Below are 25,039 nucleotides of genomic sequence, written 5' to 3' on the forward strand. Positions count from 1 at the left end.
CATGGGTCCTCAGATCCTCAAAAGGTTCTGCAGCTACACCATCGAGAGCATCCTGACTGGTTGCATTACTGCCTGGTATGGCAACTGCTCGGCCTCCAACCGCAAGGCACTACACAGGGAAGTGTGAACGGCCCAGTACATAACTGGGGCCAAGCTTCCTGCCATCCAGGACCTCTATACCAGGCGGTGTCAGAGGAAGGCCCTAAAAATTGTCAAAGACTCCAGCCACCCAAGTCATAGACTGTTCTCTCTGCTACCACACGGCAAGCGGTGCTGGTGCACCAAGGCTAGGTCCAAAAGGCTTCTGAACAGCTTCTACCCCCAAGCCATGAGACTGCTGAACATCGTCACTTTAACGTCACTTTAATTAACTTTAATTAACTCTACCTACATACTACCTCAACTAACCGGTGCCCCCGCACATTGACTCTGTACCGGCACCCCCCTGTATATATTGTTATTTTTTACTGCTCCTCTTTAATTATTTGTTACTTTTATCTCTTATTCTTATCTGTATTTTTTGAAACTACACTGTCGGGTAGGGGCTCGTAAGTAAGCATTTTACTGCCTGTTGTATTCGGCGCATGTGACTGTTAAAATTTGATTTGATTACCCCTTCCCCTCCACATACACACACACACACACACACTCACCCCTCCTACCCACCCCACCCTGTGCCTCGCATGGGGTGACATTAGCTCCCCTATCACATCCTCAGTCTAGGCTGGGGGGTGAACTATTGTCACACTGTACAACGGGCCCCACTGGCAAGCCAGCAGCTTACCAGCCCAAGGCTGCTCGGCAACAATGGGGGGGTTTGGAATGGGTAAAAAGGGGAGTCACATAGTCCTAGGGCCTAATCCCTTTGCCCCGTACATCTGCACAGGGCTGTTTTGCACCAGGAATTAAAAGGCACCCCCTTTGAATCAGACCTCTTTTACTTTTATTCTATCTCAGAGAACAATACAGGCTGTAGTAGAATAGGGGCCTTTAGTGTAACCAAGACACCAGCGGCAGCCTTTTGCCAAATGGATGGCTCTAAAAGGCTCGTTTTACTCATGTCGTGTTTGAAGTGGACTTATTTTGGGCTTGGTGGTTGTTTTGGAGAGCACGTGAAAAGACTTGATACAAGACACGAATGCTGGCTCTTGAAATTCACACAATTTACTTTAAAAGCAGCCTTCTCTGTGTGTTTGGGTGTGTCTTTGAGCGTGTTGTTGGTGTTGTTTAAATAAATGTGTCTGTCTGCATTTCAGATGATAAAGGCATTATTAACATTCCTTGACAGGGGTAGTTGAAAGCCATCAAAAACACTCACTTAAATAAACACTTTGGCTTTGGGTGTTCTGTGTGTTGGAAAGAGCATGATTCTTGCAACACCAAAGTTGTTGGTTCAAGACCTGTAAGGATCACGAGGTAGAATTAGTTGGCTCTCCTTGAAGTGTAACTTTTCAAGAACTGATAATTATAATCAACACACAAACAGCAGTAGGTAGCACATGGTCTTTAATAATTAATAACTTCTTGGAACCAAACTCTTGCATAATTTATACTTTCGGCAAAGGGAAGTGGAAAATTGATAGTTGAGATGTTTCAGTCAATTTTGACCTCGATATTGTTTTTTAGACAATATTTTGAGAGAGAAAAAACTGCAGCGTATTGGCAAAACACTCCAACATTGAATAGACCCACAGGCCAAAAGGCTCAGCTGCCATAATATTTACAAGGAGATATGAAAAATATTCAAAATGGTTGTACACATTTTTGCAAATCTGTCCCACTTTCCCCCAACTCACTCTCCTTGGGGTCCAAGCGTCGAATGATGAGAAGATGTTTTACAGTACAGTACATCAGTTTTAGGGCTGTATCTCTATGTATACAAGTAGTGCCATCTAGTGGTCACTTTACAAAAATACAATTTGAGGCCAATCAAGGCTAACATACTGCATTACTATGGCAATGTTCAAAACTACATTTAGGCCAAAAAATAAATATGTATCTAGATATAACACTGGTACATAATCATACATCACTGTGGCATAAAAATTATAATCAATGAGAACTCAATTAGGCTAAAAATTTTGTTTTACAAAGATGATATCTTGTATAGCGAATGCATCTTCACTTAAAAATAATTGCTATGAGGTCTTCTGACAGTGACACAGAGTATAACTGAATCCATGGCAACAGAACTTCAGTCCCATTTACTGTCAACTGCCTACATTCAAACACACACAACCACCACCGCTGGGCCCACGGCAACCTTTAAAACAGGTTCTGCTGAGTTAATCTGAGTTTGGGGAGTACTCCTGCTGCGCCCCATTCAGGCCTAGTCAGCACCCCGCTAGATAGACCCTTTTCTCTGGACAGTCTAGTTGGTGGCGGTAATGCAACATTTATTGGATGCCAACTGCCATTAAACCTCATCGAAGAAGACACCATTGCATTTGACTTCAGGGTCTTCCTAGAACAGCTCTGCATTCACAACCAGTGTTGGGGATTAGTGAACTACATTTAGTTCAACTAGTAATTCAACTAAATTTTGCAGTAGCTTGGTGGTAGTTGAACTATATTAAAATATTGGTAGTGTTTTCAGTAGTTAATTACTTTCTTGCAATGTAGCGGTGTATCTAACTACTGGAACTACACACTACTGTTTTACCATGTAGCAGTGTAGCTAACTACTGGAACTACACACTACTGTTTCTCCATGTAGCGGTGTAGATAACTACTGGAACTACACACTACTGTTTCTCCATGTAGCGGTGTAGCTAACTACTGGAACTACACACTACTGTTTCTCCATGTAGCGGTGTAGCTAACTACTGGAACTACACACTACTGTTTCTCCATGTAGCGGTGTAGCTAACTACTGTAACTACACACTACTGTTTTACCATGTAGCGGTGTAGCTAACTACACACTATTTATTTGGCAAAAGTAAAGTAGGTAAGAATTTATTTTTTCAGCATCAGACCTGCATAATACGCACTTCAAACAGTTGTGTTTAATAGGCTACATTACTAATTCTGTTAACATCTGACTCCATAGTGATCTGTTTTTGCAATTTGTACTGTGTTCTATGATATTTAAGATTGACATAATTGTTCACAAAGTAGTTGAGGTAGTGAACTACTTTTTCAAAGTAACTTTAGCTACTTTAAGTTTAGCTACTTTGTGTAGCTTAACTTCTTTCAGTGTGAAGTAATTGGTAGCTTGATAAACAACATTTTCAGAGTAGCTTCCCACAACACTGTTCACAACACATTCTACCACCAAAGCCAGGCTTACAGGAACACTGGCCACAGCCGTGGACAAAATACAACCGTATTAGAAATGTGTCAGTAATGGGTTCACACACAGTTACATTAAGAACCTTCATGAGTGACTGCAAAACAATGACATTTCAAGGCCTTTTGTCTAAAATACTATCTAGGGTAGACAATATTCTATGCGAGGTAGCTAATATGCTTATTGCATTAACACTCTGATATGTAAGTTACATTCATGTTTAAGACCAGTGGTGGAAAAAGTACCCAATTGTCACACTTGAGTAAAAGTATAGATACCTTAAGAGAAAGTTACTCAAGTAAAAGTGAAAGTCACCCAGTAAAATACTACTTGAATAAAAGTATTTGCTTCTAAATATACTTAAGTACCAAAAGTAAAAGTAGAAATAATTTCAAATTCCTTATATCAAGCAAAGCAGATGGCACAATTTTATTGATTTTAAAATGTATGGATAGCCAGGGGTACACTCCAATACTCAGACATAATTTACAAACAATGCATTTGTGTTTAGTGAGTTTGCCATATCAGAGGCAGTAGAGATAACCACGCTTTCTCTTGATAAGTGGGTGAATTGGACCATTTTCATGTTCTGTCCTGCTAAGCAACTCAACATGTAACGAGTACTTTTGGGTGTCAGGGAAAATGTAGAGTAAAAAGTACATTATTTTCTTTTGAAATGTAGTGAAGTAAAAGTTGTCAAAAAATAGAAATAGTAAAGTACAGATACCCCCCAAAACTACTTAAATAATACTTTACAGCTGTTTAAGACACAAATCGGCAACTGTCCAAACACTTAAAGGCACACCCTATCCCCTCAGCCCTCAAATTAAGTGGACACTTCTGATGAAATATCATGACGTCTGACGAGTATACACTTGGGCAAGGGAGGGCAAGGGAGGAAGGAATCATTATTAAATGGACCGCACTTGCCTGGAAATTCGTCACTCATTCATCCCGAGATGATTGTGTTTTCAGCTACCGGTAGCTTGTGGGTGCTTTAAATGCACTCCAGTCAATTATGATTTCATGTCTACTTATATTGACTATATAATTATTAATATAGGCCTACTGTATGATAGCTAACAAATAAATTAGCCTGCCTAGCTGGAACATCTGAAGAAGGAAAACATTTTATTTCTACAATTTCCAAAAGCTTAAAAAACAAAAACATTTACTTTTATGAGACGTGCTTGTGCCATCAAGTGCATTAGTTGCACATTTTCTAACCTGTTTACATTAGTTTTTACTTACACTTGTATGTTGACATCTCCATTGATGTTGTTTTTAAGTTTTGGCGGACTTTTCTTAGCCGATATAAAAATTATTTAACCAGGTAGGCTAGTTGAGAACAAGTTCTCATTTACAACTGCGACCTGGCCAAAGCAGTGCGACACAAACAACAACACAGAGTTACACATGGAATAAACAAACAGTCAATAATACAATAGAAAAAAGTATATATACAGTGTGTGCAAATGAGGTAGGATAAGGGAATTAATGAAATAGGTCATAGTTGCGAAATAATTACAATATAGCAATTAAACACTGGAGTGATAGATGTGCAGAAGATGAGTGGAGTGTGCAAGTAGAGATACTGGGGTGCAAAGGAGCAAAATAAATAACAGTATGGAGATGTTGGTAGTTGGGTGGGCTATGTCCAGGTGAAGTGATCTGTTCTGACAGCTGGTGCTTAAAGTTAATGAGGGAGATATGAGTCTCCAGTTTCAGTGATTTTTGCAGTTTGTTCCAGTCATTGGCAGCAGAGAACTGGAAGGAAAGGCGGCCAAAGGAGGAATTGGCTTTGGGGGTGACCAGTGAATTACGGGGAGTTTCAGGCCCTGGAGTGAACATAATTGGAGACTCGCAAACTCGACTAAAAACGAGGGCTGAAAAGCTCACATTGCAAACTTCTCTTGCTTGGCTAGTCATTTGGACCGGCCCCCAAGATGGTGACGGGGATTCCCTCAAGGGCCTAAAGCGAGAGTAAGTGGACGAGGGTGTGTCTTTTAGTTGTTTGAACAGCAGCCTGTCTAATTTATTTGTTTTATTCTGTGATATAATGGCGGCCGCTAACCAACGTTAAAGCTGCATCCCGCCACCTACTGTGCTGGAGTGTGTAGTCAATCACGGTTTACAACATTTCTAAGTCCTCCTACCTAACTCGGTACTATTTTATTTTTTATGGGTGAAATATTTCTATAACGCTTGTTTAGACGACCGGCAGTATTTGCGTTTCCTGGATTGTTAGTGCGCAAGCGCAATCCCGTGAGTCCTTGGATGATCCGCCTGCTGTAGGTTACGCAGCCTGCAAAGGGACACCGACAAAATGCAGAGCTGGAATCAAGTATATCGCACTCTGGCAACGGTAAGGAAAAAATAATGACATGCCAATTAGTAGTTCAAGTTGTCCGAAATAAATATAACTGAAAGCGACAACTTGTAGAGTTACCTTGGTAGTTTTTCAACGTGATTTATGGAGTCCAGGCCTTGCTAGTTGAACCCCTCCATTACTTCATTAGCTAGCTAGCCTATCCTTAGGAGTACTAGAACTCTAAATTGGCTAGCAGTGTTAGCTCTTTCTAGCCCGCCCAAGCGAGCCTTGGTGTGTGGAATGTGCTTACATTGCTGCTGGTTAGGTTTAAATTGCTTTCATAAGCTAATGTCATTACGAAATCTTACATTTCCAATCAAGCTAACGTTACTGTAACGTTAGCTAGCTACCTAAGTACCATTAGCCAACAAGCATCCCATCGCGAATGTCGAAGGTGTCATCATGCCCGACTGACTGGCTGTCAAGCTCGCGGGCTTGTTTGTGGATGTAAAGAACACCCTCTGCTTTGACTGCATCCAATGGTACATCAGTGACTCAAACTGCGCATTCAACCTGATTTGTAAAGTTATTTGATTCATTATGTAGCTATTCAAATTAGATTTGAGCACTGTTGTTAGCTAACTAACGCAGTACATTTAGCTAGAGTTGAAGTCGGAAGTTTGCAAGCACCTTAGCCAATTACATTTAACCTCAGTTTCACAATTCCTGACATTTTAAGCCTGGATAAAATTCCCTGTCTTTGTCAGTTAGGATCACCACTTTATTTTAAGAATGTGAAATGTCAGAATAATAGTAGAGTGATTTATTTCAGCATGTATTTCTTTCAACACATTCCCAGTGGGTCAGAAGTTTACATACACTCAATTAGTATTTGGTAGCATTGCCTTTCAATTGTTTAACTTGGGTCAAACATTTCGGGTAGCTTTCCACAATAAATTGGGTGAATTTTGGCCAATTCCTCCTGACAGAGCTGGTGTAACTGAGTCAGGTTTGTAGGCCTCCTTGCTCGCACACGCTTCAGTTCTGCCCACAAATGTTCTATAGGATTGAGGTCAGGGTTGTGATGGCCACTCCAGTACCTTGACTTTGTTGTCCTTAAGGTTTTTTTGCCATAACTTTGGAAGTATGCTTGGGGACATTGTCCATTTGGAAGATACATTTGTGACCAAGTTTTAACTTCCTGACTGATGTCTTGAGATGTTGCTTCAATATATCCACATAATTTTCCTGCCTCATGATTAGAGGTAGACCGATTATGATTTTTCAACACCGATACCGCTAACTAGCTAGCCATTTAACTTCGGTTACACAAGCCTCATCTCGGGAGTTGATAGGCTTGAAGTCATAAACAGCGCAATGTTGATGCACAACGAAGAGCTGCTGGCAAAACGCACGAAATTGCTGTTTGAATGAATGTTTACGTGCCTGCTTCTGCCTACCACTGCTCAGTCAGATACTTAGATACTTGTAGGCTCAGTCAGATTATATGCAACACAGGACACACTAGATAATATCTGCCTATTATTAACAACCATGTGTAGTTAACTAGTGATTATGATTGTTTTTTATAAGATAAGTTTAATGCTAGCTAGCAACTTACCTTGGCTTACTGCATTCGCGTAACAGGCAGTCTCCCTTGTGGAGTGCAACGAGAGAGAGGCAGGTCGTTATTGCTTTGGACTAGTTAACTGTAAGGTTGCTAGATTGTTCACCTTGTCAGCTCGGGGGATTCAATCTGTCGTTTTGCCCCTGAACAAGGCAGATAACCCACCGTTCCTAGGCCGTCGTTGAAAATAAGAATGTGTTCATAACTGACTTGCCTAGTTAAATAAAGGTATTTTAAAAAATTGGCGCCCAAAAATAACAATTTACGATTGTTATGAAAACTTGAAATCTGCCCTAATTAATCAGCCATTCCGACTTGTTTGGACGACCTCTACTCATGATGCCATATTTTTTGTGAAGTGCACCAGTCCCTCCTGCAGCAAAGCACCCCCACAACATGATGCTGCCATCCCCGTGCTTCATGGTTGGGATGGTATTCTTCGGCTTGCAAGCCGCCCCCTTTTTCCTACAAACATAACGATGGTCATTATGGCCAAACAGTTCTATTTTTGTTTCATTAGACCAGAGGACATTTCTCCAAAAAGTACGATCTTTGTGCAGTTGCAAAAAAAGTCAGACTACTGTTATGGCGGTTTTGAAGCAGTGGCTTCTTCCTTGCTGAGTGGCCTTTCAGGTTATGTCGATATAGGACTCGTTTTACTGTGGAGATAGATACTTTTGTACCTGTTTCCTCCAGCATCTTCACAAGGTCCTTTGCTGTTCTGGGATTGATTTGCACTTTTCACACCAAAGTACGTTCATCTCTAGGAGACAGAACGCGTCTCCTTCCTGAGCAGAATGACGGCTGCATGGTCCCATGGTGTTTATACTTGCGTACTATTGTTTGTACAGATGAACATGGTACTTTCAGACGTTTGGAAATTGCTCAAGGATGGAGCAGACTTGTGGAGGTCTACAATTTTTTTCTGAGATCTTGGTTGATTTCTTTTGATTTTCCCATGATGTCAAGCAAAGAGGCACTGAGTTTGAAGGTAGGCCTTGAAATACAGGTACACCTCCAATTGACTCAAATTATGTCAATTAGCCTATTAGAAGCTTCTAAAGCCATGACATCATTTTCTGGAATTTTCCAAGTTGTTTAAAGGCACAGTCAACTTAGTGCATGTAAACGTCTGACCCACTGGAATTGTGATACAGTGACATAATCTGTCTGTAAACAATTTTTTGAAAAATTATAATGCTGACATTATAGCAAAATCTTTCTGATTGTCCCCATTTATCCTCTCCTAACACATACAGCGTAGCCACCAACTCCCGAATAGGCTCCAGGGTGCAATTGTCTCTGTCAGAACATACTCTGACAAAGCACAAAGTAAGTCAACTTTTATCACTACCATGTCTTGCCTGGAAACCTAATGTTGAATTGCATTGAATTTTACATCTGGCAGAAATTAGCGTTTGAATCAGGAAAGTTTCCGCTCTCGACGTCTACAAGTTAGAATGTTAAATAAAAGTATATTTTAATGTACTTCACTGGTTGTTCATGTGGTTAGTCCTTTTTGCGGTAGGAATCTGAGACAATATATCCACAGAAGTATAATTACATAAATGTTTGAAAGCGCTGATAGCACTTTCAGATTTCTATCACCTGAAGCACTACCTGCGCTTTCAAACATTGATGTAATTATACTTTCCTGTGGATATATTGTCTCACATTCCTACTGCCAAAAGGACTATCCACATAGACAATCGGTAAAGTACGTTAAAATATCATTTTATTCAACATTCAGGCTTGTAGCGGTCGTGAGAGAACTTCACTGATTCAAACGCTAATTTCTTCCTGATGTAATATTCTATGCAATTCAATGACGGGGTTTACAGGCAATCCAATGTCCAATTAGATATAGATTTGCTGCACTGCACTTATCAAACTGTATGCAAACATATTCACAATGTGAATGCAATACCAGTATGTGCCTCTTTAACTTGTTGCCACTCTGATAAACATGTTCTTTGCTCTCCTGCAGTTGATGCTGATGTCACAGTGGTGGGCTCTGGTCCTGGTGGATATGTTGCCGCAATCAAAGCAGCCCAGCTTGGTTTCAAGGTAAAGCTAACTCTAAACTATTTCTATCAGCATGTTAAATGTGCAACCAGAGGAAAAATAACTCTGGACCACCTATACTCCAAACATAGAGACGCATACAAAGCTGTTCCTCGTCCTACATTTGGCAGATATGACCATAATTCTATCATCCTGATTCCTGCTTACAAGCAAAAGTTAAAGCAGGAAGCACCAGTGACGAGATCAATAAAGAAGTGGTCAGAGGAAGCAGATGCTAAGCTACAGGACTGTTTTGCTCACACAGACTGGAATATGTTCCGGGGTTCCTCCGATGGCATTGAGGAAGGAGTACACCACATTAGTCATTGGATTCATCAATAAGTGCATTGACGATGTCGTCCCCACAGTGACCGTACGTACATACCCCAACCAGAAGCCTTGGATTACAGGCAGCATCCACACTGAGCTAAAGGCTAGAGTTGCCGCTTTCAAGGAGCGGGACTCTAACCCAGAAGCTTATAAGAAATCCCGCTATTCCCTCCGACGAACCGTTAAACAGGCAAAGCATCAATACAGGACTAAGATCGTATCATACTACACCAGCTCTGACTCTCGTTGGCTGTGGCAGGGCTTGCAAACCATCACAGATTAGAAAGGGAAGCACAGCCGAAAGATGCCCAGTAGTACGAATTTACCAGACGAGCTAAACTACTTCTGTGCTCGCTTCGAGGCAAATAACACTGAAACATGCATGAGAACACCAGCTGTTCCGGAAGACCGTGATCACGCTCTCCGCAGCCGACGTCCACCATAGTGCCTGTGCACATGAACACTAAGGTAATCTGGCTAAATGAATAGCGACCCGTAGCACTCACATCTGTAGCCATGAAGTGCTTTGAAAGGCCGGTCATGGCTCACATCAACACCATCATCCCAGAAACCCTAGACCCACTCCAATTTGCATACCGCCCCAACAGATCCACAAATGATGCAATCTCTATTGCACTCCACACTGCCCTTTCCCACCTGGACAAAAGGAACACCTATGTGAGAATGCTATTCATTGACTACAGCTCAGCGTTCAACACCATAGTACCTTGGGACTAAACACCTCCCTCTGCAACTGGATCCTGGACTTCCTGGCGGGCCGCTCCCCCAGGTGGTAAGAGTAGGTAACAACACATCCGCCATACTGATCCTCAACACAGGGGCTCCTCGGGGGTGCGTGCTCAGTCCCCTCCTGTACTCCCTGTTCACTCATGACTGTACGGCCAGGAACGACTCCAACACCATCAAGTTTGCCAATGACACAACAGTGGTAGGCCTGATCAACAACGAGACCACCTATAGGGAGGACGTCAGAGACCTGGCCGTGTGGTGCCACAACCTCTCCCTAAACATGATCAAGCACACCAAGACAGTTGTGAAGAGGGCACCGCAAAGCCTATTCCCCTTCAGGAGATTGAAAAGATTTGGCATGGGTCCTCAGAAGGTTCTAGAGCTGCACCATCGAGAGCATCCTGATTGGTTGCATCACTGCCTGGTATGGCAACTGCTCAGCTTCCGACCGCAAGGCACTACAGAGGGTAGTGCGAACGGCCCAGTACATAACTGGGTCCAAGCTTTCTGCCATCCAGGACCTCTATACCAGGCGGTGTCAGAGGAAGGCCTTAAAAATTGTCAAAGACTCCATCCACCCTAGTCATAGACTGTTCTCTCTGCTACCGCACGGCAAGTGGTACCGGAACGCCAAGTCTAGTTCCAATAGGCTTCTAAACAGCTTCTACCCCCAAGCATAAGACTTCTGAACACCTAGTCAAATAGCTACCCAGACTATTTGCATTGCCCCCCCCCCCCTTTACACCACTGCTACTCTCTGTTGTCATCTATGCATAGTCACTTTAATAATTCTACGTACATGTACATACTACCTCAAATAACCGGTGCCCCTGTACATTGACTCTGTATTGGCTATCCCCCTATGTATAGTCTTACTATTGTTATTTTACTGCTGCTCTTTAATTACGTGTTACTTTTATCTCTTATTCATATCCATATTTTTTAGAAACTGCGTTGTTGGCTAGGGGCTCGTTAGTAAGCATTAGTAAGCATTCCACTGTAAGTATCCTGTTGTATTCGGCGCACGTGACTAATACAATTTGGTTTTAACTAGGCTAACCATTCATTCTGATCTCTATCAAGTGAACGAAGCGCAAGGAGTAAATTTAGGTTTATGCCTATTTAATAGTGATGCCCATCTTGTGAGAATTGTTTAACAACTACGTTTTCTACTTTCCAGACGGTGTGTGTGGAAAAGAATCCCACTCTAGGCGGGACCTGTTTGAATGTCGGCTGTATCCCTTCAAAGGTAAACATTGTCAATCAGGAATTTATATAGCTTTTACTGGGTGTTAATGTGCAACACTGCACAACTTCGTCTGTGAGTTGAGGATGAATGTAGAACGTCTGTTTTCTCCTGCCACGTTCTAGGCCCTGCTGAACAACTCCTACCTGTACCACCAGGCCAATGGCAAGGACTTTGAAAGCAGAGGCATTGAAAGTAAGAGCTAACTAACATTGGCTTGACCCAAGCAGTGGTCACCACCAGCCCGGGGCCTAGAGAGCTGAAGGGTGTGCAGGCTTTTGACTTTTAGGGATGCCAGTTATGAACTTCACTTGTCTCTCTGTCTGTGCCAGTCTCGGGGATCACATTGAACCTGGAGAAGATGATGTCACAGAAGAGCGGGGCAGTCAAAGCACTGACTGGAGGCATTGCACATTTATTCAAACAGAACAAGGTGAGGCCTTACCTACAGTCAGTCCCTCCCTACTTACATTGTTAATGATAGACCTAGTTCACAAATTATACAAATTTAGCTCACTTTTTCGATAAATGGCAACTAATATAGGGATCCTGCCAGTCAGCATCAGATTAGTTAGTCAGTGTGGTATTAGTATGGGTCCGAGTATGTATGTGTTGTTAGCTTATGCAAAACAATGGGAGTGGTAGAACCTGTCAGCGGGCTCCAAATAGCATGCTGAAATCAACTCCATTTCAAGTTCAACCCATGTTCTATCCTTTTATAACCACCAAAAGCCCTGACAGCAAGAGTATGACTAAGCTCCTTCAGCTTTGAGCCAAGAGATTTTGCCTCGGCAGGATAAGCTTGAAACAGCAGTTTTGACTATAATCGATCTTCTTTGAATGGACACTACCTTCTATGGGTATTACATTGTCAATGGACGTGTCCTTTGTCTTAAACCCACTTGTAATTTGAATCCATCAATTTGATACCAAAGCAGGCTGTTTTGATGCTTCCCGCTGTATTTTTTGTGTTACTACAGGGTCAGTAGTGATCTTGACCACGTCTTTAATTGATGTAACTGATGATGTAATGTGGCGGTTTCTCCTCAGGTGACACACGTGAACGGCTATGGGAAGATAACAGGCAAGAACCAGGTGACGGCCACGGCCGAGGACGGCAGCATGCAGGTCATCAACAGCAAGAACATCCTCATTGCCACTGGCTCCGAGGTCACGCCCTTTCCGGGGATCGAGGTATGTTACTGTACTCTTTTAGTAGTAGTTTGTAGCAGGCGACCAGATGTTAGTAGTCCTTGGCAAAGCCATGTCCTAACTCTCCTAACCTCCTGTGCTGTCAGGTTGATGAGGAGACGGTGGTGTCCTCCACGGGAGCCCTGGACCTGAAGAAGGTGCCTGAGCATCTCATCGTCATCGGAGCCGGAGTCATCGGGGTGGAGCTGGTGAGGGACCACACACACACAGGATTACAGCAAGGATCCATACAATAATTGCTTTATTTGTCCATTTGCACTGATGTTCTTAAGTGTTTTGCTGTCTCAGTACCCAACCTGACACACATCACAGGCTGCGGCAGAGCAACGCCCCTGAAGCACTTAGAGGTAGTGTCTTTACTCAAGGGCACAATGGTGGTAGGTAGTAGGTAGTATACAGGGATGTTGAAGCCAGTAACCCTCCAGCTGCCAGATCACTCCGTGCAGATTTCCCCACAGGCATCTCTTAGGGAATATCCAGGGTCCAGTCTAACATCCTGTTTGGCCTCCTGTTCACCAGGGGTCAGTGTGGCAGCGTCTGGGCTCCAAAGTGACAGCGGTGGAGTTCCTGGGCCACGTGGGCGGCTTGGGCATCGACATGGAGATCTCCAAGAACTTCCAACGCATCCTTCAGAAGCAAGGCATAAAGTTCAAGCTGGGCACCAAGGTCATGGGCGCCACCAAGAGGCCCGACGGCCAGATCGACGTGGCGTGAGTTCCATCCCCCAGTGGAGTGTGTTTGTGTGTGGATCTGAATGAACTAAGTCACTGAAATGAATGTGCTTGCAAGTTTCTGGTTAAACATTAGGTTTAAACGGCTGACCCCATTTAGTCGACTGTTCCATTGTTTGGTCCATAGGCTGTTTGTCGACCAAGATTATTTTTTTGTTGATTAGTGGCAAATATATTTTAAACAATTATGGCATACGAGACACCTGTCTGAGTGGACTAATCCATTATGGAGGCTGCAGGGATGGCACAACAGTATCACCAGTAGTAGATTTATCATCATTTCTAATCAACAATGCTTGTTTGGTTACAGTAAATTTTATTCATGCAGTAAATATATTATTAATAAAGCCTTACCATTGTCATTGTAGGAGTGAATATGTTTGCAGATCTCAAAACCTAGGCTAAAAGTTTGTTTATTTAAATTCCATTTATGAGTTGTCAATTTATTCATTGTCTTTTGTTTGGCGCGCTCCTGTCAATCTTGAGTAAGGACACACAGTGATTACGAATAGTCTACCTGGCCTGCGCACAAATGTAGTCTTATAAATGTGCCCATTTGGGGATCTGATACTATTTCTGACTGTCTCAACTCAACATCACTGTGGCGCTTCTCAAAGAAAGTTTTTCTTTGCCTCAAACAGCAAGTAAACAGTCTGTTTTTACATCCATTGAGAATGACAATAGTTCCTCAACAAATCCTATTTGAAAAATCTTTCTAGCTCGCTCTTCCTTTTCGATTACCACTCAGCCTGAAGAGGGGAAAAATGACATGTTGTGCTCTGATCTGGTGGAAACGTCATAAAATAGGCCTATCTGATTAGTTCTTATCCCTTGCACAAAATAGCCCACAGCTGTGTCTGTCAATGTGATTTGTAGGATATTTTTATCAGAATATTTTCTGGCTGCAATGTTTTTATTTGGCTATTGTAGGCTATTTTTACATATTGGCAATAGAAGCTACTTTTAAATTTGTTTCATGTAGAATTTTGATTAACCACATGACATTGATTTTGAGATATGAAGATTTTATTATAAATTAAATTGTTCCACAAAAACGTGCATATAAATATCATAACTGGCATGCAGATCATTACAAATGGTAGGATAAATTTGTGCTCCAAATGGAAAAGGTTGCCGACCACTGGTGTAGCCTATTAGCGGCAACTTCAGGCTCTTATAACAGCAAGAATCTGCAAAGGCAGGCAGGTCCAGAACAGGGTTTTTTCTTCTGGTTAGGTTGTTGATCTCTGGCTTTAGTCATTTGTGTCTTCATTTTTAATCACAGTGCTTAAAGCATCAGACAAGCTCAGTAGCCTACATATAGTTGATTGTATTCAAACATATACATACATACATACACACAGTTGAAGTCGGAAGTTTACATACACCTTAGCCAAATACATTTAAACTCAGTTTTTCACAATTCCTGACATTTAATCCTAGTAAAATTTTTTTTAGGTCAGTTAGGATCACCACTTTATTTTAAGAATGTAAAATGTCAATAATAGTAGAGAATTATTTATTTGAGCTTTTATTTCTTTCATCACATTCCCAGTGGGTCAGAAGTTTACATACTCAATTAGGATTTGGTAGCATTGCCTTTAAATTGTTTAATTTGGGTCAAACGTTTCGGGGTAGCCTTCCACAAGCTTCCCACAATAAGTTGGGCAAATTTCTCCTGACAGTGCTGGTGTAACTAAGTCAGGTTTGTAGGTCAGGGCTTTGTGATGGCCGCTTCAATACCTTGACTTTGTTGCCCTTAAGCCATTTTGCCAGAACTTTGGAAGTATGCTTGGGGTCAAAAAGTACGATCTTTGTGCAGTTGCAAAAAAAGTCAGACTACTGTTATGGTGGTTTTGGAGCAGTGGCTTCTTCCTTGCTGAGCTGTCTTTCAGGTTATACCGATATAGTACTAATTTTACTGTGGATATAGATTCTTGTACCTGTTTCCTTCAGCATCTTCACAATGTCCTTTGCTGCTGTTCTGGGATTGATTTGCACTTTTCACACCAAAGTACGTTCATCTCTAGGAGACAGAACGCGTCTCCTTCCTGAGCGGTATGACGGCTGCGTGGTCCCATGGTGTTTATACTTGCGTACTATTTTTTTGTACAGATGAACGTGGTACCTTCAGGCATTTGAAAATTGCTCCCAAGGATGGAGCAGACTTGTGGAGGTCTAAAAAATATATATATATATATTTTCCTATTGAAGGTAGGCCTTGAAATACATCTACAGGTACACCTCCAATTGACTCAAATGGTGTCAATTAGCCTATCAGAAGCTTCTAAAGCAATGACATAATTTCCCAAGCTGTTTAAAGGCACAGTCAACTTAGTATATGTAACCTTCTGACCCACTGGAATTGTGATAGTGAATTAAGTGAAATAATCTCTGTAAACAATTGTTGGAAAAATTACTTGGGTCATGCACGAAGTAGATGTCTTAACCGACTTGCCAAAACTATAGTTTTGAAAGTTAAACTAATAGTTTAACTTTGTAGAGTGGTTGAAATACGATTTTTAATGACTCCAACCTAAGTGCATGTAAACTTCCGACCGGTTAAAATATACACTGCTCAAAAAGATAAAGGGAACACTAAAATAACACATCCTAGATCTGAATGAATGAAATATTCTTATTAAATACTTTTTTCTTTACATAGTTGAATGTGCTGACAACAAAATCACACAAATTATCAATGGAAATCAAATGTATCAACCCGTGGAGGTCTGGATTTGGAGTCACACTCAAAATTAAAGTGGAAAACCAAACTACAGGCTGATCCAACTTTGTTGTAATGTCCTTAAAACAAGTCCAAATGAGGCTCAGTAGTGTGTGTGGCCTCCACGTGCCTGTATGACCTCCCTACAACGCCTGGGCATGCTCCTGATGAGGTGGCGGATGGTCTCCTGAGGGATCTCTTCCCAGACCTGGAATAAAGCATCCGCTAACTCCTGGACAGTCTGTGGTGCAACTGATGGAGCGAGACATGATGTCCCAGATGTGCTCAATTGGATTCAGGTCTGGGGAACGGGCGGGCCAGTCCATAGCATCAATGCCTTCCTCTTGCAGGAACTGCTGACACACTCCAGCCACATGAGGTCTAGCATTGTCTTGCATTAGGAGGAACCCAAGGCCAACCGCACCAGCATATGGTCTCACAAGGGGTCTGAGGATCTCATCTTGGTACCTAATGGCAGTCAGGCTACCTCTGGCGAGCACATGGAGGGCTGTGCGGTTCCCCAAAGAAATGCCACCCCACACATTGACTGACCCACCACCAAACCGGTCATGCTGGAGGATGTTGCAGGCAGCAGAACGTTCTCCACGGCGTCTCCAGACTCTGTCACATCTGTCATGTGCTCAGTGTGAACCTGCTTTCATCTGTGAAGAGCACAGGGCGCCAGTGGCGAATTTGCCAATCTTGGTGTTCTCTGGCAAATGCCAAACGTCCTGCACGGTGTTGGGCTGTAAGCACAACCCCCACCTGTGGACGTCGGGCCCTCGTACCACCCTCATGGAGTCTGTTTCTGACCATTTGAGCAGACACATGCACATTTGTGGCCTGCTGGAGGTCATTTTGCAGGTCTCTGGCAGTGCTCCTCCTGCTCCTCCTTGCACAAAGGCGGAGGTAGCGGTCCTGCTGCTGGGTTGTTGCCCTCCTACGGCCTCCTCCACGTCTCCTGATGTACTGGCCTGTCTCCTGGTAGCGCCTCCATGCTCTGGACACTACGCTGACACACAGCAAACCTTCTTGCCACAGCTCGCATTGATGTGCCATCCTGGATGAGCTGCACTACCTGAGCCACTTGTGTGGGTTGTAGACTCCGTCTCATGCTACCACTAGAGTGAAAGCACCGCCAGCATTCAAAAGTGACCAAAACATCAGCCAGGAAGCATAGGAACTGAAGTGGTCTGTGGTTATCACCTGCAGATCCACTCCTTTATTGGGGGTGTCTTGCTAATTGCCTATAATTTCCACCTGTTGTCTATTCCATTTGCACAACAGCATGTGAAATTTATTGTCAATCAGTGTTGCTTCCTAAGTGGACAGTTTGATTTCACAGAAGTGTGATTGACTTGGAGTTACATTGTGTTGTTTAAGTGTTCCCTTTATTTTTTTGAGCAGTGTATCGATTGGTTGAAAGAACAAATGACTCCTGTCGACCCAAGATGTACTTTGTTCGGGGACAGCCCTAATGACCAAGACCTAACCGTGTGTGTTGTCTCCAGTGTCGAGGCGGCAGCCGGAGGAAAGAACGAGACTCTGACGTGTGACGTGCTGCTGGTGTGTATCGGCAGACGGCCCTTCACCAGGAACCTGGGCCTGGATACCGTGGGCCTGGAGCTGGACAACAGGGGACGCATACCAGTCAACAACCGCTTCCAGACCAAAGTACCCAGGTAGACCTAAATTAGCGCACCACACGTCTGTAATATACAACATCCCCAAGATGGAGGGGTGTAGTGGGAGTTTCGATCTATGTAATATACAACATCCCCAAGAGAGAGGGAGTTTGTCTATGTAATATATACTGAGTGTATAAAACATTAGGAACACTTTCCTAATATTGAGTTGCACCCCCTTTTGCCCTCAGAATAGCCTCAATTAGTCGGGGCATAGGCTCTACGAGGTGTCAACTGTTCCACATGGATGCTGCCCCATGTTGTGTCAAGTTAGGGATCCCGAGTGGCGCAGCGTTCTAAGGCAATGCATCTCAGTGCAGTCCCTGGTTTGAATCCAGGCTGCATCACATCTGGCTGTGATTGGGAGTCCTGTAGGGCGGCGCACAATTGGCCCAGCGTCATCCGGGGTAGGCTGTCATTGTAAATAAGAACTAATTCTTAACTGACTTGCCTAGTTAAACGTTTTTTTAAAAGTTGTCTGGAAACTGTTGCGTGTGAAAAACCCAGCAGCGTTGCAGTTCTTGACAAACCGGTGTGCCTGTCACCTACTACCATACCCTGTTCAAAGGCACTTAAATATTTTGGCTTGCCCATTCACCCTCTAAATGGCACACAATCCATGTCTCAAGGCTTAAAAATCCTTCTTTAACTTGTCTCCTCTTCATCTACACTGATGTGAAGTGGATTTAACAAGTGACATCAATAAGGGATCATAGCTTTCACCTGGTCAGTCTGTCATGGAAAGAGACGTTCCTAATGTTTTGTACACTGTTCAATGCCTGCTTTTTCAATATACACCTACTACTCCAACCGCCTCTCACCAAGATCTCTTTCAAAAAGGACTAAACGTTATCTCTTTCCCTTCTAATCTCTTTCTAGTATCTATGCCATTGGTGACGTGATCGCCGGGCCCATGCTGGCACACAAGGCAGAGGACGAGGGCATCATCTGCGTGGAAGGCATGGCCGGGGGCGCCGTGCACATCGACTACAACTGTGTCCCCTCTGTAGTCTACACACACCCCGAGGTGGCATGGGTGGGGAAGACAGAGGAGCAGCTCAAAGAGGAGGTGGACACTAACGCCACCACATAAACACTAATAATTTTTACCAAATTAAGTAGTGGACATGGCTTTTTATATATAATGATAAATGACTTGTTTGGATTTCAGTTGCTAAAATGTTGCTACATTGAAATCCCTTCAGGTTTAAGAGTTAGCTACAGGGTGGCGAGATACCTTCCCCAAAATGGTTGACCTCCTAAAGGAGACAAAGTATTGCACATGTCGTATCAACACTGAAACGTGACAGTAAAACAGAACTTTAACCTCCAACTCTATTTCCCAGGGCATCCCATACAAGGTGGGAAAGTTCCCGTTTGCCGCCAACAGCCGAGCCAAAACCAACGCAGACACCGATGGCCTGGTGAAGATCCTCGGCCACAAGGAGACCGACAGGATATTGGGCGCTCACATCCTGGGCTCTGTGAGTCATGCCACCTCAGGCTCCTTAGCAGAGAGAATTTGGGCTATAACGTATGGAGTTGTATGCTAACCATGGTGACCCTTGTGTTTAGGGGGCAGGAGAGATAATCAATGAGGCGGCGCTCGCCATGGAGTATGGCGCGTCCTGCGAGGACGTTGCCAGAGTTTGCCACGCCCATCCTGTGAGTTACACACTGTCATATCGTAGAAGTTCAACCACACCACCCAACTGTCAGAAGATGCGAGTCAATCTAACCTCTTCTCCCTACCCCCTCTTTTCCCATCTACCTCTCTCTTCCAGACTGTGTCCGAGGCCTTCAGAGAAGCTAACCTTGCAGCCTCCTTCGGGAAAGCTATCAACTTTTAACAACTGTCTTTGCCCGCACAGCTATGTACATAACATAACCGTTTTGTCTCCAACAATCAACGCACACATAATGTACCGTGACACCCTCAAGGGGATACTCTAGATACATAAAGACAAACCGTGTACTACACTTAAATATGGTATGTAAATGTTCTCAATAAAGGGGGTTTGGGTGGTAAAAACAGACTGGAGATTAGTCTTGACTTTCTACTTGGAATGGTTCGCTGCTATATAAATTAGTCGCAGGATATCTAGCATTTTCCCAACACCACTTTCTTAGTGCAGTGCTCAGATGTATATTATTCATGGTTTCAGAGAATGACCGTGGGTTGGCTGGACTACTGCTGTATTTACCAATAAGAGATAAGCCATGACTCAAGTTATTTATTTTTTAAGACTGAAGCATAACGAAACACCTTTTCAAAGGGTGACGGGAAGGCAGTTGTAAAGGCCCAAGCAGCAACTGGCTTGTATGAATTGCAATACTTGAATTTAAATATGGCTGTGCACTGTGTGTGTGTGTGTACAATTTTGCTTAATTCTGATCTCTGCAAATAAAATAAATGCAGTAGTGATTCAGAACTCCAGAGATGTGTGACGCATTGGCTTCCTGTGTTCAGTGCAACAAAAGAAGGAGCTTAAAGGGTTTAATCAGTCATGTGAGGATTTGTGAGGTCAATGAGTGTCGACTTTGGTCGCTACGTGAGGCTTATTAGATTGAATATAAGTTTCAGGTTGTTACGAATGCATTGGAATAAGTGGATATGTGGAATTTCTGAGTTTTGTCTGTTCACACGGGTATCTGCCCTGTCATTGGCTAGAATGGTCCAACCTGAGGGATATCCTAAAAAGCAAGCTACATTGAACAATAATATAAATGCAGCAATTTACAGTTACCCAGGAAATGAGAAAAAAGTCAGTATCTGGTGTGACCACCATTTGCAACATGCAGCACAATCATCTCCTTTGCATAGAGTTGATCAGGCTGTTGATTGTAGAATGAATCCCACGCCTCTTCAATGGCTGTGCGAAGTTGGTTGATATAGGCGGGAACTGGAACACGGCCGTTGATCCAGAGCATCCCAAACATGCTCAATGGGTGACACGTCTGTGTATGCAGGCCATGGAAGAACTGGAACATTTTCAGCTTCCAGGAATCGTGTACAGATCCTTGCGATATGGGGCTGTGCATTATCATGCAGCAACATGATGGTGGCGGATGAATGGCACAACAATAGGCCTCTGGATCTCGACACGGTATCTCTGTGCACTCAAATTGCCATCAATAAAGTGTAATTGTGTCCATAGCTTATGCCTGCCCATACCATAACCCCGCCACGGGGCACTCTTGACATCAGAAAACCGAGATTCATCTGTGAAGAACACACTTTTCCAGTGGCTATCAAAAGGTGAGCATTTGCCCACTGCAGACAGGATGACCAACTTCCCTGGGACAGTTTCTGATAGTTTGTGCAAACCCAGTTTCCTCAGCTTGTCCGGGTGGCTGGTCTCAGATGATCCCGCAGGTAAAGAAGCTGGATGTGGAGGTCCTAGGCTGGCTCGGTCTGCAGTTGAGGCCGGTTGGACGCACTGGCAAATTCTCTAAAAGGACGGTTGTGGCTTATGGTAGAGAAAATAACATTCAATTCTCTAGCAACAGCTCTGGTGGACATTCTGGCATTCAGCGTGCCAATTGCATGCTCCTTCAAAACTTGTAGTGTGAGAACTGCACATTTTAGTGGCCCTTTATTGTCCCCAGTGTAATGATCATGCTGTTTAATCAGCTTCTTGATATACCACACCTGTCAGGTGGATGGAGAAATGCTCTCAAACAGAAATAAGCTTTTTGTGCACATGGAACCAACACATTACAAGTATTTTGCTACATCTGCGACCAATATAACTAGATTTGAAACGTTTTGTTCAGTATAGATCTACTCAGGGTTTCTAAAGCGAACCAGCTTCAGTTAGCTTCACATTCCAGCTCATCTGCCTGCTGCTAACTCTAGCAGGCTTTTAACTGTGCGTGCGTGTCGCACATGGTTAGTCGAAAGTAGGTCGACTGATTTTATGATTTTTCAACTCCGATAACGATTAATCAGTCATTAAAAAAATGACTTACAACAATACTGAATTAACTTTCATTTTAACTTAATACAATCCATTTTTAGTCTCATAATGAAACATGTTAAATTTGGAGAAGAGTGCAATGTGCCATGTAAATAGCTAACGTATAAGTTCTTTGCTCAGAACTCATGAAAGCTGGTGGTTCAATATTACCAGTTCAGATGTTTTAGGTTGTAGTTATTATGACGAGTCGACTATTTCTCTCTATACCATATGTATTTCATATACCTTTTGACTGTTGGGTGTTCTTATAGGCTTTTCAGGGAAGTTGGGAAAGCTTAGGCTAGCTTTTTTAAACAAATTTGCATCCTGTAGCACAAAATAAATGTTCTGGGACTCTAAAGTCCATGGAGACTAAGAGCACCTCCTCCCAGCTGCCCACTGCACTGAGGCTAGGAAACACTATCACCACTGATAAATCCAATTTCAATAATCATTTTTCTACAGCTGGCCATGCTTTCCACCTGGTTACCCCTGCACCCCCCACAGCAACTTGCCCAAGCATCCCCCATTTCTCCTTCACCCAAATCCAGATAGCTGATGTTCTGAAAGAGCTGCAAAATCTGGACCCCTACAAATCAGCCGGGCTAGACAATCTGGACCCTCTCTTTTTCTAAAATGATCTGCCCAATTTTCCCCTATTACTAGCCTGTTCAACCTCTCTTTCGTATCGTCTGAGATCCCCAAAGATTGGAAAGCTGCCGCAGTCATTCCCCTCTTCAAAGGGGGAGACACTCTAGACCCAAACTGCTACAGACCTATCTATCCTACCCTGCCTTTCTAAGGTCTTTGAAAGCCAAGTTAACAAACAGATCACCGACCAATTTGAATCCCACTGTACCTTCTCCGCTATGCAAGCTGGTTTCCGAGCTAGTCATAGGTGCACTTCAGCCACGCACAAGGTCCTAAACGATATCGTAACTGCCATTGATAAGAGACCATACTGTGCAGCTTTATTCATTGACCTGGCCAAGGCTTTCGACTCTGTCAATCATCACATTCTTATTGGCAGACTCGACAGCCTTGGTTTCTCAAATGATTGCCTCTCCTGGTTCACCAACTACTTCTCTGATAGAGTTCAGTGTGTCAATTCGGAGGGCTTGTTGTCCGGACCTCTTGCAGTCTATGGGGCTGCCACAGGGTTCAATTCTCGGGCCGACTCTTCTCTGTATACATCAATGTCGCTCTTGCTGCTGGTGATTCTCTGATCCACCTCTACGCAGACACGATTCTGTACACTTCTGGCCCTTTTTTGGACACTGTTTACTAACCTCCAGAGGAGCTTCAATGCCATACAACTCTCCTTCCACGACCTCCAACTGCTCTTAAAATGCAAGTATAACCAAATGCATGCTCTTCAACCGATCGCTGCCCACACCTGCCCGCCCATCCAGCATCACTACTCTGGACGGTTCTGACTTAGAATATGTGGACATCTACAAATACCTAGGTGTCTGGTTGGACTGTAAACCCTCCTTCCAGACTCACATTAAGCATCTAGAATCGGCTTCCTATTTCTCGCAAACAAAGCATCCTTCACTCATGCTGCCAAACATACCCTCGTAAAACTGAATGTCCTACCGATCCTCGACTTCGGCGATGTCCTCAACAAATTGGATGCAGTCTATCACAGTGCCATCTGTTTTGTCACCAAAGCCCCATATACTACCCACCACAGCGACTTGTATGCTCTCGTTGGCTGGTCCTCGCTTCCTACTCGTTGCCAAACCCACTGGCTCTAGGTCATCTACGAGTCATTGCTAGGTATAGCCCCGCCTTATCTCAGTTCACTGGTCACCATAGCAGCACGCATATTTCACTGGTCACCCCCAAAGCCAATTCCTCCTTTGGCCGCCAGTTCTCTGCTGCCAATGACTGGAACGAACTGCAAAAATCACTAAAGCCTCATATCTCCCTCACTAACTTCACATCTACCACTATGGCCTATTTATTGCGGTACCTCCCTTACCTCATTTGCACACACTATATCTTTTTCTACTGTGTTTGTTTATTCCATGTATAACTCTGCTGTGTGTCGAACTGCAATGCTTTATCTTGGCCAGGTCGCAATTGAGAACTTGTTCTCAACTAGCCTACCTGGTGAAATAAAAAGACACTTTAGTATTGCCAGCCTAATCTTGGAAGTTCATAGGCTTCAAGCATTGCTAAGAGCTGATCGTAAACGCAGCGAAGTGCTGTTTGAATGAATGCTTATGAGCCTGCTGCTGCTTACCACTGCTCAGTTAGACTTAATGATAAACACACAGAAATATGAGCCTTTGGTCATTAATATGGTCAAATTTGGAAACTATCATTTAGAAAACAAAACGTTTATTCTTTCAGTGAAGTACGGCACCATTACGTATTTTGTCGAACCGGTGGCAACCCTAAGTCTAAATATTGCTGTTACGTTGCACAACCGTCATAATTATGTACAATTCTGGCAAATTAATTACGGTCTTTGTTAGGGAGAAACACAGTTCCCAACGAGCCAGGAGGCCCAAACTGTTGCATATATCCTGACTCTGCTTGCACTGAATGCAAGAGAAGTGACACAATTTCCCTAGTTAATATTGCCTGCTAACATGCATTTATTTAAACTAAATATATAATAAAATATACTTCTGTGTATTGATTTTAAGAAAGACATTGATGTTTATGGTTAGGTACATTTGTGCAAAACTTTTTTTTTTTATCATCACCCGTTTGGCGAAGTTGAATGAGGCTGTGATTCGGTGATAAATTAACATGCAACGCAGGACAAGCTAGTAAACCTAATATCAACCATATAGTTCACTAGTGATTTAAGAGAGTTTAAATAAGTTTAATGCTAGCTAGCAACTTACCTTGGCTCATTGCAGACACAAGGTCCTTTTGACACTGCACTTGCGTAACAGATGGTCAGCCTGCCACCCCGTTTCTTCATGGATTGCAAGGTATTCGGCCACAACTCGTGGCGCAGTCATTTCATTCAAGGGTAATTGGAACTAGTCATGAGTTAGCCTGCTCCAGAGCAGGTTAGTTCTGAAGGATTTGTTGCCATATAAGTTTTGCTGGCTAAAAGGTGAGCTACTTTCTTACGACCGGTTA

At 43.2% G+C, this 25,039-nt stretch overlaps 1 protein-coding gene across 1 annotated transcript; it reads left to right on the top strand.

Annotated features, from left to right (window-relative positions):
* The first annotated feature begins 5,392 nt into the window (after positions 1–5,392).
* LOC139406459 (dihydrolipoyl dehydrogenase, mitochondrial-like) lies at positions 5,393–20,006 on the top strand. The gene is made up of 14 exons (XM_071149066.1): positions 5,393–5,656; positions 8,489–8,561; positions 9,217–9,296; positions 11,554–11,622; positions 11,745–11,814; positions 11,952–12,052; positions 12,670–12,813; positions 12,918–13,019; positions 13,351–13,541; positions 17,799–17,969; positions 18,852–19,041; positions 19,319–19,456; positions 19,548–19,637; positions 19,757–20,006. The coding sequence occupies exons 1-14, from the start codon at positions 5,618–5,620 to the stop codon at positions 19,820–19,822; spliced, it is 1,524 nt and encodes a 507-aa protein (XP_071005167.1). The 5' UTR covers positions 5,393–5,617; the 3' UTR covers positions 19,823–20,006.
* The last annotated feature ends 5,033 nt before the right edge of the window (positions 20,007–25,039 follow it).

This window comes from Oncorhynchus clarkii, chromosome 4 (assembly GCF_045791955.1).
Source record: "Oncorhynchus clarkii lewisi isolate Uvic-CL-2024 chromosome 4, UVic_Ocla_1.0, whole genome shotgun sequence".
NCBI classification, from domain to species: domain Eukaryota; kingdom Metazoa; phylum Chordata; class Actinopteri; order Salmoniformes; family Salmonidae; genus Oncorhynchus; species Oncorhynchus clarkii.

Coding starts and splice junctions, on each gene's coding strand:
- LOC139406459 (XM_071149066.1), top strand. CDS start 5,618: ATGCAGAGCTGGAATCAAGTATATCGCACTCTGGCAACG. Junction 8,562..9,216: donor ATACTCTGACAAAGCACAAA/GTAAGTCAACTT, acceptor GCTCTCCTGCAG/TTGATGCTGATGTCACAGTG. Junction 12,814..12,917: donor CGCCCTTTCCGGGGATCGAG/GTATGTTACTGT, acceptor CTGTGCTGTCAG/GTTGATGAGGAGACGGTGGT.